This window comes from Microchirus variegatus, assembly GCF_963457635.1.
Source record: "Microchirus variegatus genome assembly, chromosome: 23".
NCBI classification, from domain to species: Eukaryota; Metazoa; Chordata; class Actinopteri; order Pleuronectiformes; family Soleidae; genus Microchirus; species Microchirus variegatus.
In genome coordinates this window covers 10,665,399-10,680,079 of record NC_139824.1, presented here as the reverse complement: position 1 = coordinate 10,680,079, position 14,681 = coordinate 10,665,399, and the positions used below count along the sequence as shown (strand labels likewise).

Sequence of the window (14,681 nt, the reverse complement as noted above, 5' to 3'; positions counted from 1 at the left end):
GCAAACAGAACATCTTCCAGTTTCTTTTTCTCTGTTTCTCTATCTTCCCCTGTACTCGAAGGCCCGGTCCTGCACAGGATGAGGCTGGTTGGACTAACGTTAGGCTCGGCCAGTCAGGTGTTGCCCTGGGGTAAACAGAAACATCTGTCCTCTGCCCAGGCGTGACTGTCGCTGAGTGATAAATCCTGGGGTGGCTTGTGCCAACGCTGTCCGGCGTGCATGCCACCTGTCCTCCTCCTCCTACACAATATCCCCAACCCAGCCCCTCCACATACACACACACTTCACCCTATTTGCACTCGTCTGCCTTCATCCTGACAGTGTGACAGAAGCAGGTGGTTCACTCCCCTTTTGCCCTCTGGCCTTCTATGCTCTTGTCCTCAGTTGGCACATATATGCAGGGAGCGAGAAGGGTTGTCGCCTTGAGCGAATACCAGTGGAGAGATCCCTGTACCCGGCTATTCAGCGGTGGTCCTGGGGGAATTTTCGAAAGTTTATAACAGTCATTTCCCTTTAATCAGACACAAAGTCTGCAGATCAAGTTTCACAAAGGTCAACACGATGCTTAGTGTAAAAAACATCCGAAAGAGTAGGAGAGATTAGAGGATATATGAATTTGGTTAGTTAAAAAAAAAAACACATAGACACAGTCTGTACACCCTCTTCTTGCTTCTGCTTCCTCTCTGTGCTCAACTACTTTCACCAGTGACAGAGGCAGGTGGCCAACTTCCTGCCCTCTGACCTTCAACAGTTACCCGCAGAAAGGAGACAGTGCAAACACACAGAAAGCCACACACATACGCAGAGGAGGAGCCTAGGTTGCCCTGGGTGAACTGGGGCAGAGGTCTCGCAAAAGGCCCTGGAGGGAAGTGAAGGTCCTTAGACTCATGAGGGACGTGAGTTATTTTAGTTTGCAGGGCCAGTCCTGACAGGCTGAATGATCATACTGGCAGAGTCAAACAGTGAACATCGGATTCGGAAATAAAACTCAAGACACTTGTCGAACTGAAGACTGAGAGGAAAAAAGAAAATCGGTGAGCCGATAGTTGACATAAGCCACTGCTAACACAATTCTGAAAACAACGTGCTCTTTCATCCTTTCAAGTAGTTTGCATATAGAATAATTCCTCACAGAATGTCACAAAGCACCACGACAGTAAAACTGCCACCTGCCCTTAAATAACTTTTTTTGTTCCAGAAGCAAAGATATGAACTGTTTTTCATTTATCTACTTCTCTGCCCTTGGCTGCTTCATTATTATACCTTAATCTTAACATGCTGAATGAATGAATGAATGAATGAATTTATCAGGCAAATAGAGATAAAGTCTTTGAATCATTTTAAATAATATCAACCAGTGAAAGAGCACTTGAGTGTGTTTTTCTTTCGGCTGCTACTTCAGGCATGTCTGTATGATTTGCATGTTTGTTTTATGCCTCTGTGTGTGTGTGTGTGTGTGTGTAAGAGGGCCCCCTGCTGATTAATGTCACTTCATATTGTAATGGAGCGTGCTGAACATGTTCTGATATTTGTAATGCGTTACCAGTCTCAGCTTGATTTTATTGCCATGGTCTAATGGGATATTGCCACTATCACAATTTGGATTAACTTTCATATCACTGCTGTAAAACCAAGTGTGTCTGTGTGTGTGTGTGTGTGTGTGTGTGTGTGTGTGTGTGTGTTTGTACACAAATGATACAGAAGTGGGGATTGTCGACCAGGGTGGGCTGCTTTGCTCGATTAATTTCGCATTCAGCACCTCTTTTATAACGCATATCTCCTATTTGTCAGCACAATAGTGTTCATTATGAGCAGCAGTTACTTTTTGCACTGAGCAGTTTTGACCCTGTGTAAAATAAGACGCGACTACTGCCCTGGCAAATGTTTCCATTCTTTCATCATTGTATGTTTGCCTCACACACACACACACAAACACACACATGCACAGGTATAACAAACGCACATAAAGAGGTCTGGCATGCTTTTGTACAAACACTTTTTTTTTTTTTTTGCCAGCAGGGAACTGTATGCAGAGGAGGCTGCCCTTGCTCTGTGAGTCCTTTGTCTCCCTACATCCCCAAGCTCCACCTCTCTCTCAGCCAGCGCATCCAATGGGAGAGCCTTCAGGTGTTGACCTTATCGGGTGGAGGTCAAAGCCAGGTCAGGGATCTGTTGCTAGGCTACCATCAGATAAGTGGCTAGAGTAGGCAGCAGTGGGTATCTCTATCATTCAGGGCTTGTCATGTAATCTTGTTCATTTGGAGACAACTGTCGGGACGTCAGAAAGGCTATCTGCTCCATACTGTTGTAATGAAACACATTAAAATATTAAAACCGGCCATGCTGAGAATTGGCAGCTACACTTGGCACATGCCTTTTTTTTTTTTTTTTTTTTTTTACAGTCATGCCAACTGTCATGCAGTAACATGAACCTCGTAACTGCCTTGTGTTGTTGGCTGTGTCCAAATTGAGTTGTCGGGTATTCGTTTTTTAAGAGATATATTTAAGATATATATATATATTCCAGATATTATGCCATTAACTAATTGTGCTGCAATCTCACGAGAGGATAAGATTATCTGCATCTGTGTTTTTTTTAAGTATACAAAATTAACATGAACTTAATTAGATTCTAAAAAAAAATGCGCTAAGATAATGATGATGTTAACCACATTAACAGCAATTATATATTTTTTTACAAATCAGTAATTAAAACTCATTACAGGCCAATAACCACTCACACTCCCTTTCATGTGTGTATGTTTTCTCCCTGCAATTATTTTACATAAGTAAAGGCTGAATGACTCATGAGTCGCTTATAGGTACAGGTGAGAATGTATGTTGTTGTTTTTTTAACGTAGAGTATTTAAGCGATAGCATGCAAAAGAGTGCTACAGCAGTCTGTTTGTAGAAGGGGGGGAGTGAGGGAGGGAAGGAGAGAGAGAGAGGGAAAAAAAAGTGAGAGATAGTTGTTGCATCTTCACACAAACATGGTCTGTTCTCCCACTCTGCCATTCCACCACCTGGACCAAACCATCTCGGAGTCTGCGCCGACACCAAACAGGACCGTTTCTGTTCACACCGCGGGTCATACCGAGTAAGACGGGTTGACACGGCGTCTGTGTCATATCGCAGGTTTCCCCCCCCCACCTTCGTGACACCTGCATTTTGTCAATGTCATCCGCTCAGCCGTTTCGGGGGTTAACCGACAGGTCTGGAAAGGAAGTGGCCTCTCTCTACGTGGCTGTGTGTGTGCGAGTAACAAGACTTCAGACAGTTAGAGACATAAAGAGACCCAGATAAGGCACGTGGCAATTTATCCATGCCAGTCCTTGTACTGTAGCTCCAACATGGGATCTCGTCTGTTAGATTGGCGCATTGTGAAAAGAGGTTCTCAGTGTCTGGGCGCTTGCCAGCTGACATTCCACAGAGACAAATTGAGAGAGAGAGGCTCCGGCAGATTTATCGGGCCATTGGCTCGCCTCAGGAATTCTCTTGTAACATGGCACTCCTGTGAAAGGGATAAAGAAATTAGTGTAAAACAGACCCTCACGCCCCTTCTCACAGCACCCGTTTAGATATCTAGTATGAGCGTGCACCCCCTCCCCCCCACCCCCCCCCCAAAAACAGACACATACACTTGCTGTTTTAAATGTGGATGGTACAAGATGGAAGCGTCTGAGCTTCACTCGTCTGTATTTCTATGAATATGCAAGAGGGTGGGCAAGAAAATGTTGCTGTATTCTGGCTGTTGAGTCACAGCTCCTCAGCGGCAGGAAGCACTGCTGGTCAAATGACAGAAAGAGAGAGTGAGAGTGAGAGAGAGAGAGAGAGAGAGAGAGGGAGAGAGAGAGAGATGTATGCTTGTGTGTGGGATTTGAAAGGAACTGCTCCTGGCTGTCTTGGTTATTTATTCCTTTCTAAAGCAATGAGGTGTTGGGAGAACGAGGCCAGCGATGTTCTTAACGCTACAGTTAGAACAGGGAGCATTCTTTTGTACTTGCTTTACTACGGTCTGTTAAAGTGAGAACATGTCCTCAACCTGACCTGTTGTTTTTGAAATGGGAAATTGGATTGACTTTTTCCAAATGGTCTGGATTAAACATATATAGTATGTTTAAATATTAATATAACCATACGTCAAATTTACTTCATAAAATAACGAGGATAAATTATTAATTAACTGTACGAGCATCATTGTTGGAAAATTTCTGCATACAACAGAGCCTTAATGCCATCCCCCATATCATCTGTCAGCATCTAGAGGTTATCTGCCATGTTGATGAACAGAGAGATTGGCCATAAACACAAGGTATGACAGTATGGCAGTATGTTATAGTATGCAGGCAGAGCTCATCAGGAAAGAGAGGACGAGCGGCTTTGTTCCAAATGTCACGATGCATATTTATGGGTGCACTGGAGTGGCTCCTTGTATAAGCACCATTCACCATCTATCAAGCAAAACCACTACAGTGTCTCTTTGACAACTTGGTACAATGGTGTTGTGTGACAAAACCGAGCAATTTGCTCATGGCTTAAGCCAAAAAATTTCTTGTGAAATTGACATTTAGACAGGAAAAGTATGCTCGCGTTAACAAAGCGTAATTATTAGTTACCAACCATGCACATAATCATTTTTTTTTAACAAAAGAATATCTCAGCAAAACTGTGTCTGCACAGGCTTGTTGTAAACAGTTAAGGATTGTGTCCCTTATGATGCAGGGACAGATTTTTATATTGAGGATAGGATACGGTGTCATGGATGGGAGGGTGTCAGACAGCAAGACAGACAGACACAAGCAGAGCTCTCAGTATGAACTCTGATGAGCTCCCTTTCTACTAAGGAGGATCTCAGGAGAGTTGTGTGTTGGTTTGCTGTGCATGGACCATGCCGCACAGGATAGGCAGCCTGACTGTCTGTCTGCACCGCCTCTCCTTGGGGGAAAGAACATGGCTCCAGGGTTGTAGCTGATTTGAGATGGTCCCAGTACAAACCCCTGGGGGACACCGACCAGGCAGAATTGGTTAGGTCTCTGAACCTCTCTTTTCAAGCTTTTTGCAAGCGGTGGAGCTTGGTGTGTGTGTGTGTGGAGTCAGAACAAGACGGGGCTTTTATCTTGACTACGGCGAGCGGCTCAGAGCGGCGGATTTCCTCCAAATTACAGGGAGTGATTACATCCCACCTCGTCTGCCTCATGCCACCTCCTTCTCTCAGCATGGGGGCCCCCGGGCCAGCCAACCGCTGTCAACTGCCAGTGCTCACAACCGAGTCATTAAGCGAACGTTGTCATTGGCAGCGAAATAACAGGGAGCAAACCCCAACGCCCAGGGACAATTGTTGCACTTCGCCTGTGGGTAATTTCAACATAGCTTACAAATTTTGCATTCTTCGTGTCGTTATGTACAATGATGACAAAGATATTCACATCTCTGTGACAAGTGAACCACCTCTTTTAGTAGGGCTGTAAATGATGAATGAAAAATGCAAGCGTCACAAAAGAACTGACCAAATAAACTGCCCCTGAAGCTACAAAGGCAACAGATCCAAACCATCAAGCCATGCAGCTACTGTCTCCTGACCCACTCTTGGTGGAAGAAAGGTTTTCCATCACTTCCAAGCTATTACCTCCATACAGTAAGGGATTACACAGAAGCAAGACTGGGGATACTCTGTCTACCAATCAGTTTTTTTTATTTGAAAACTCCCCCAAGCTTTTCCATTATCTTCTCCATATCAAGCTTGACCTGAAGAGAAAACCTGGCCTCAGAAAGGTCAATGCAGTCTAGACTTTCTCCTCATCCTGCACCACTGACCCCCCCACCCCACCTCCACCTCCACCCCCCTCCCTGCATATTACTTTGGGATGTTCCTCCTCCTTCTTATTCACACTCACCTTGAGCCTCTTCCTCCTTTGGTCCAGTTCCCCATTTCCCACCTGCAATAGCATCTCCCGTCACCATAATCTGTCTATTTCACTAGCACGCCCCTTGGGGTTAAAGGGTCAGAAGATGGAGACGGGATTTGTCTTTCAGTTGACAGCTCTGCTGTTGTGCTTCTCTCTCTCTCTCTCTTTTTGAAGCCAACTCACATGTGTTTGTCCTGACACTGATGGTTCCAAAGACCGAAATCAGGGAAATGCAATCGCAAAGGTAACACTTTAAATTGCAGTACCCTAACAACAGGGTAATAGTATGCTAATAGTGTTTTTTTATTACAGTAATACCACCTTATTTCTAATGCAATTTCCAGCTTAGTAATAACACAATAATAGTGTGTTAATTCTGTGTAATTATCCTGGTAATTATACCCTTGAATATAAGAATTACTATATTATGTAATATGATACATCCATAATATTACAATATTGTTACTGTACTATAAAGCAAAAGTTATCATTACAATAAATCAAATATGCATTATGTAATAAATCTAAAACTGGCCATAAAATCCTCCTAATATGTCACAGAGACTCAGGAATAATGTTCATATAACAAACTGAACTCACCAACAACAACAGTACAGCCAAAATATTTGCATTACAAAGAAAAATGTTTTGGCATGTGGCGCCACCTACTGCTGTCTACCAATCATTGCAGTCAGTAGAGTCTCAGCTGCCGAGCAACCACGGGTTGCCAGTTACGTCAGAGAACGAAACCTAAAAGACCTCGGTATTTTGAATTTGAATGTAGTAACCGTTTATGGCCACATTCTTACATATGGCACCTTTAATACTGAATATGTCCAGCGCCACGACTACGTACTGCTACTACTGCAAACATAATCGACTATTGATAGAATAATATATACAACATAACAAGAGTAATGGAATGAGTTTCTTGAGTAATTGCTGAGGTTTTTTTTTCCTCACTTGATGTAAAGGATAGAGAGTGTCACTTGCTGCACAGACTGTAAAGCCATTCATGAGACAAACTGTTTTGTTTGTGATGTTGGGCGACATAAATAAAACCGACTTGACACAGACAGTGCTACTGCAGAAAATGCTGAGAAAATATTCTCTTATGAGGTTTAATTCTAGGCAGCAAAATAATTGGCCATGCACTAATATGTCTTCAGATGTAAAATGATACTGGCAGTAATTTTAAACCACAGTGTCATTGTTAACCTCATTGCAGCTGAATCATTATCTATCATGTGTGGATTTCCTGCATTAGCAAGCTGCAGCTACAGCAGTCTACACATACTTTCCTATTGCCCTCCCGTTTACCTGCAGCATATTAAAACATCTACATCAAATGCCAGCAGGCATACGGCCTTGGTCGTAAGTTTAAATTTCATTTCATCCCTCGCATGTAGTTAGTTACAAGCAAAACACACATTTCATGGCCCCTGGACGCCACCAATACCACATCTGTGAGTGTTCACTTCATGGATATATTGCCTGCCTACTTAGCACACAGCATATTAAAACATCATTGCATTAAATGCCAGTGAGGATATAGCCTTGGTAGTATTAGTGTGAATTCCATTTTAACTGCAGACTTTATACATTTATTGCTACATTATTGATTTTATTCAACTGAAAATCTTATTATGGGCAGTTATGCAAAACGGCTCAACTAAGGCCATATATTGTCATTAAAAAAAGGGCAGGTAAATGTAAGTGAATAGAGGTCAGTTTTTGATGACCACGGAGGTAAACAGGAGTTTTTTTCTTTCTAAAAAAAATATTTCAAAAGCAAGTAACAACGAAGGTAACAGGGGACAAGGGGGGAAGAAAAAAAAATCCTCATTGAATATTCATTAACTTGTGCCTAGGTGTATACATGGCTCTTAACCACTCTTGTTTATGACTTAAGGACTTGTAGTACTGACCTTAGTTTAACACAGCAGCAGATACCAAATTAACCTCTAGCCTCCACAGGGCTAGCCATGCCCTGCTAACAAGCAACCTGTCTAGACACACAAGAAGTACTTTATGATTCCACCTCTCACAATTCCTCTTCTTCTCTTTGTCTCTCTCACCCCTCTCTCTCTCTCTCTTTCTTGCAACCTCTTGTGTCTCTGTTAACGCGCACTGGCACGTCCTCCCTCCTCCCTCTATTCTCTTCTCTCTTTCACCTCACCATTTCATCCCTATTTTCCCCTACATCGTTTTTCATGTACCTCCCAAGCTGTGCAGTGTTTGGGTCATGCACCCAGCAACCAGAGTTTTGTCAAATGGTAGACTTCCTCTTATCCTTCACAACATAGCATACAGCTACAGCAGGGGTGGAAACCAGATAGATCTGAAGCCTCTATGACCTATAATTATATCTACACTAAACTATATTAAAATGTACCATTTAAAGGTGCCATATGTAAGAATGTGGCCAAAAATGGTTACTACATTCAAATTCAAAATACTGAGGTCTTTTAGGTCGTAACTGGCAACCCGTGGTTGCTCCGCAGCTGAGACTCTTCTGACTGCAATGATTGGTAGATGGCGGTAGGTGGCGCCGCATGCCAAAAATGTGATTTGCAGTCTGCAAATTATTTTTTTTAATGCAAATATTTTGACTGTAATGTTGTTGTTGGTGAGTTCAGTTTGTTATATGAACATTATTCCTGAGTCTCTGTGACATATTAGGAGGATTTTATGGCCAGTTGCTTAAGCTTTATTACATAATGCACCTTTAAATATATATTTTTGAAATATTGATGAGATGTAAAGAATAAAAGCATATCATTTTCATACAGTGTGTCTAAAGAATAGCTCAATTTCAGGGTAAGATACACACAGAATAGCTATCTATATTATTAAAAAAAAAAATGTAATTAATGTAGTTTTCATATTGCACAACTTTTATCTGCTTTCTGACAGTTTGCATTAGGTCTCATGTTGCACTGACTATTCACACTGCTGTAAATGACGCTTTCTCTATTTTTTTAATACTTATTATTATTATAATAATATTATTAGTATTATTTATCTGTCTCTCTATATACATACCGCTTACCAGAGCAAATACCTAGGATTGTGTAAACTTTACCTGGCAATAAACCTGATTCTGAAATACTTGTGATAATCCTCTCCAACCCAAGGTTATGTATTCTCATTGCTTGTTTTATTCAATCAACGGTCAAAAGCACAATAACCGTAATATCTCCATATCAATAGCATTAAAGAGGCAATCTGCACCTTGTATCAACCAGAAAAATGAACAAAAATATCTTCATAATATTTTTACATCCAAGTGAGGGCACATTTTCTGTGTGATAAAGTTATATTTGTTCTTATTATTTTATAGTATTTGGATAACACTGGAAAGGTGTGGCACAGACTAAGAAATAATTTATTTTTTCAGATGATGAAAAACAGTAACACACTGCACAGATACTATGCAACTGTGCTCAAGTTGAGTATCTGTTGACTGAAAATGTTTCTCAAACCTCATCATACATTCAGAGGCACATCTGTCTCATTTTTACTGTGGCTGCTGCTGTTCCTTTCAAGTATCTTTGATAAATCACAAGTAAACCTACAATCGCGCTGTAAGCATTTTGTTGTAACTCGGCCACCGTACACTACGCGCCTCTGATTGGTCCATGCTGCCTACAATCGTTTGGCTAACGTTTACCGGGTAAGTAAAATGTTATCGAACACGGAGCGCCTAAATAATAGACACATGTGGCATTTCTATGTGCAATTTAGTCCGCTTTTATTAGATTAAACACACCCAAAGCAGCTACACGGGTAAAGCGTTCCTCTCATGCCATTTAATGTAAACAAATCCATCGAAGAGTTAGCAGTTAGCGGGTTAGCTTCACACTAGCTAGCGGCTAACGCTACCTATGCCCACGCTTATTATTGTGTGTTTGTTTGCATTTGGGGAAATATACTTGTCACTACACTCAGTGCTCGTCGTCATAAAATACCCATAGCTATATGAAACAAATGAACACAATCGAACAACGTTTTCCTTTCAGTTCTTTCAAAACAGCGTCAAAATGAGTCTGAGAAAACAAACCCCGAGTGACTTCCTGAAGCAGATCATTGGGAGACCTGTGGTCGTCAAACTGAACTCTGGTGTGGATTACAGAGGTAATGTAGTGCTGGCATGTCTCCATCTATCTACCCCTTTTCTATTACCTCGTTTTAAAACGTGATGGAGCACTCGTTAAAAAACAAATAATTAATACACAAATGCCTGTCATTGATGTCTTAATGTGTGCAGGTGTGCTGGCCTGTCTGGATGGTTACATGAACATTGCCATAGAGCAGACAGAGGAGTATGTTAACGGGCAGCTCAAGAACAAGTATGGAGATGCTTTTCTCAGAGGAAACAATGGTAAGTCGATCATATACAAAGGTTTTGATTTAGTAACATTTTGGTTGCTTAGTTTATCTGTGACGCTGCTTTCACACGTGCACTGTAGTCTGTCTGTATATCAGAAAACAAATATTTGACATAATGCAAAAGTCGAGTCAGACTCCCGCTGGCTCCCTAGTCAAATTTCCAGGTAATGTCAGCCCGTGTGAGAACACAGCAGAAGAGTGTGTACCCAGCAGCCCCGTGACCCTCGTGTGGAGGATAAAGCGGTAGATGATAAATGAATGTGTTTTCGGAAGTTCAATGTCTGAAACGTCTTGAATGATAAGTCCCATTATCAGTTACAGCTATAGTGAAATCTAATGCTGCACTGGAAATCATTGAGTAGCAAGGTCATTGAGCTCTACAGACATTTAATCTCTGGACGTTTACAGTCACAAATGTACTGTATCAACACTGATGTGGGTTTTGTTTGTTTGTTCGCTACTAAAGAAAAAGAGGAAAGTCAGATTACAACAATAATGTGTTAGGGATTTAAAGTGTTAACTGTAAAGTTCATTTTGCCTGGTATTCTAGTTATAAACAATGTTATCTCATATTCAGCTAAAATACATTTTCTGGGCAGCTTTGCTTCAGCATTGAGCGGCCCACGGGATTATGTTCAAGACATTCACTTCTATTCAAGTATTCCAATAAAATACAAGTTAATTATACATTTTGAGTGTTAGTCATTCAGAATTCCTGGCTCCTGACACTTCTGTTGACACTCACAGTCATTAAAAGTGTGTTTTTCCTGTTTTTAATCACCAGACGGCCCTTAAAATATGATTATTTCATCTACAGTACACTGCAGCATGTACTCCCTTCATGTACTGAAAGTTGTACATGACTGACTAGATACACATAAATGGTGCTTCAACTTGTATTAATACTGTTAACTGGCTTGAAGTATATGAAACAAAATTCTGAATGTCTCTTTAAATCCATAGAACAGGCCATGCACTGGAATATTTATAATGAGAAACTTAAAAGTAAAAGGCTGTGAACTCCCCTACTTTCCCCCCAGAACCTCAGTCAGGTTATCTTTCACTAATTTTACCTTTTTAAACTTGAAATACGTGTTGTCTTTGTTAAGATTTCCTGACTTCAACCGTGTAATGAATCTAGCATGGGAGTCTTTAGTAAATGTGAGTCCTGGTGGCCAACAGATGGCTTAGTGTAATAAAAAGGGCCAGCATTCACAGATCCTTTTTAACATTAAAAAAAATCACTTTGCACAGCTTTTGCTTCATAAAATTTGCAGCCTATCACATCTGTTGAGAATCCTGTAATAATACTAATAGTAACAAGTACATAACAGTCACTTTATCTCCAGGAAGGGAAACGTGTCTCGTCTTTGTACGAAGAGATCTGCTGCAGTGTTTCAGTGCTTCTCCACAGATAATTAATTTGTGGATAACCATGGGAAGTGGAGGGTGGGGGTGTTGAGTGCAAACAGAACTGAAGTCGGTATCACTTTTCACGGACAACTCCCATTTTCATAGTGAATGAGTGCACCATTGTTGAAGGCTTTTTCAGTAAATAAATATGCATTCTCATATGCACCTCTACTAAAAAAAAACACATTTAAATTCTCTTTTCCACTCTGTTGTATAATCTAATCAAATTCCCTGAGCGTTTCACAGCTTACAATTTAGATTTTAATATTCACACACATTTGTAACTGAGACTACATTACACTTAGCTGAGAAGTTTTTTTATTTGGTGCATGATCACATCAGATGACCATAAAATGTGTAATTAGTTGTCAGTGTTGTTGTTCCAAACATGATTATTATTATTTTTCTCGTCTCCACAGTTCTCTACATCAGCACCCAGAAGAGGAAAGTGTAGCGGAGATGATTTTGCATTTTTTTCTTCCATTTCTTATTTTGTTTTCCCTGTATTTTATGCATCTCAAGACAACCGTCTGATGTTTTCTGTGATTTAGGTTCTGTAAATCCTCAAGTCCTAAAGAATGTTTGTTTTTGTAAAAGTGGAATGAGTTAATAAATCCTGAGTTTTGACATATGTCTTGATTTGGTGAATGTTATTTACGCATTTTAGTGTCACAAAGGAAACCATAGAGACATCATTCTTTCTTTTTATCTTAGTGCAAAGGCTTTTGAGTAACGGTATCATTTCATCATGTGTAAGTTCGAGAGACTTTAAGTCTTGTAGTTTCATACTATAATATGTGGGGATTTAATTCTTCAGTCATGTCTATCAGGCTTCTCTAGTGCCAGTGGGACTGTAGTCATTTCTTTCTCTGGATGGAAGAGACACCGAAATCTACTACTGTTTTATCACAAGGCTTTAAAAGGATTAGAGCCTAATATTGTATTATTTTTCACAACTAAGGTGTTAATTTTGTAATTAATCTGATACAACTGGCCTGCAGAAACTCATTACATGTACAAAACGTAGTCTTCATCAAATAAATCGGGGAAATGTTCCACATATAAACAGGATTTCTAAACGAACACTCTGATCCGTTTTACCTCTGGCTTTTTTTTTTTTTTTGTTACAATAGAACATGACTAATGTTGCTAAAAGTGTTCCTACAGCTCTGTGTAATGACATCACTGGATAGCTTTTGAGGGTCTACTTCACTACAGTCCTTTACCTGTGTCTGAACTCAATCAGTATCCAGCAGAGAAAATAACAGGGACTGCCAGTGTACACAAACGCACCTTAATGCTTGTTTTAACGCTATATCACGGACACACTGTATATGCACATATGCAACAGAAACACTTGCTGTCCATTACCAGGAAGCACAGATAGAGTGTGACTGCAGGACTAATCTGCAAATGGTGCCACCTGCAGGTTTTTGTCAGGCTGCATTAACATGCAAACGGATGTAAGAAATGAACTCGCACTGCCCCTGTGCAGCAGTCCTCCATGTTTTAGCGCTTGTGAACGTCTCGTTTACCTCTTGTCATTCATAAATGGTCTTTGTTCTTCAGAGCAGCCGTGCCACCGCCCCGGAGTAAATTGAACACAACGGGATATTATGCAAGGAATTTGAAGTTTATTCCAATTTCAGCATGGACTGATAATTCTGCAAACGGGTTCAATAGAGACATCACCTCATTATGCTGAGTAAGAATGCTATAAATATATGATTCATTAGGCTCTTAATGAGTTTGCTTTAGTGTGAAGGGAAGGGAATTATTTTCCTTTCAAGGGTGGTTTTTTTTTTTTTAAAAAGAGTCTTGTTTCCCAACCTGTACATGCGCACTCTGGCCCCTGGAAAGAGACAAAAGGCTGCCAAGGTCAGGCCCGACTTGAGAGTGAAGGACACGTTATTGATCAAACTCTGCAGAGCTGCAGCTGTATAGAGGGAATGATGGGGGGGTGGAGGTTGGAGGGGGGAGGTTGAGCTGCAACGCAGACAACGCACGGTCACACACACACAGGGCAGACATAGGCACTGAGTGATGTGTACACAGGAACGCATTGTACACAGCGCAACACACAAAGAATCATTATGGTACCTGGTGAGGGGGTTAGTACAGGCAAATATTTACCCACTGGAATCATAACTGAGCCCCTGGCTGTTTGGCCTCGCAGGGAACCCAATTAATATCATTCACACAAATGACCTAGTGGCAGATATCTGCACTATTACTTCAGGAAAAAGAAAAAAAAAAGAACAAAAGCAAAACACAAACTGACATATCCAATTCCTCCTTCTGTATGTCCATGTGCATGTTAACATGCGAGTATTGATTTTAGCCTCACCGTCGCATTCCAAGCCCACACCCCCCCCTCCGCTAATGGATCAGTAAAGCAAAGATACCTGATGAATGTGAAAAATCCTGCTCCTTTTAAATGTTTTGTTTTCAATCAAGATGCTTGTATGGAGTTTGTGTGGGGGGCACCGGTGCTTACTCACTCCATAACAGAGGAGACCGTTTGAGCGGCCGGTGGAGGGTTGCTGCAGTGTCTCAGTGTTGATGTATGGAGGTTAGTGATGGAGGGGAGAGGACAAAGGAGGATAGAATAGGTGACAGCCTTGTTATGAAGGAGAAGAAAAAAAAAAAAAAAGCAAAAAGGAAAACTCCGGAGTCTTACAGCACCACCACCTGCCAGAGCGAGAAAACTACAGTCGAGGAACACTCACAAGACCAAGAGGAGGGGGAGGAGGGAAAGTGGAGTATGACTTTGGCCCTGACTGATCACTGCAGCATGACTGTCTAGCCTTTTTCGCAAGGGATCAACGAATGACAAGGACAATCGGAAAATCAGTGTTTTCCACCGTTTGGTCGGGACCACGTTCTCATTTGGAGGACATGTATCTGTCTTTTATGCAAATCTATTCGGTGTGTATTATTTTCACGTGAATTAATTTGCGAGCGTTGACA

At 41.2% G+C, this 14,681-nt stretch overlaps 1 protein-coding gene across 1 annotated transcript; it reads left to right on the top strand.

Annotated features, from left to right (window-relative positions):
• Positions 1 to 9,557: 9,557 nt before the first annotated feature.
• lsm6 (LSM6 homolog, U6 small nuclear RNA and mRNA degradation associated) lies at positions 9,558 to 12,307 on the top strand. The gene is made up of 4 exons (XM_083909539.1): positions 9,558 to 9,582; positions 9,929 to 10,043; positions 10,177 to 10,290; positions 12,131 to 12,307. The coding sequence occupies exons 2-4, from the start codon at positions 9,950 to 9,952 to the stop codon at positions 12,163 to 12,165; spliced, it is 243 nt and encodes an 80-aa protein (XP_083765665.1). The 5' UTR covers positions 9,558 to 9,582; positions 9,929 to 9,949; the 3' UTR covers positions 12,166 to 12,307.
• Positions 12,308 to 14,681: the final 2,374 nt, after the last annotated feature.

Excerpts from the sequence above, each read along its gene's own strand:
- lsm6 (XM_083909539.1), top strand. The coding sequence starts at position 9,950 with ATGAGTCTGAGAAAACAAACCCCGAGTGACTTCCTGAAGCAGATCATT. Across the intron at positions 10,044-10,176 it reads CTCTGGTGTGGATTACAGAG|GTGTGCTGGCCTGTCTGGAT; the intron begins GTAATGTAGTGC and ends TAATGTGTGCAG. Across the intron at positions 10,291-12,130 it reads TTTTCTCAGAGGAAACAATG|TTCTCTACATCAGCACCCAG; the intron begins GTAAGTCGATCA and ends TCGTCTCCACAG.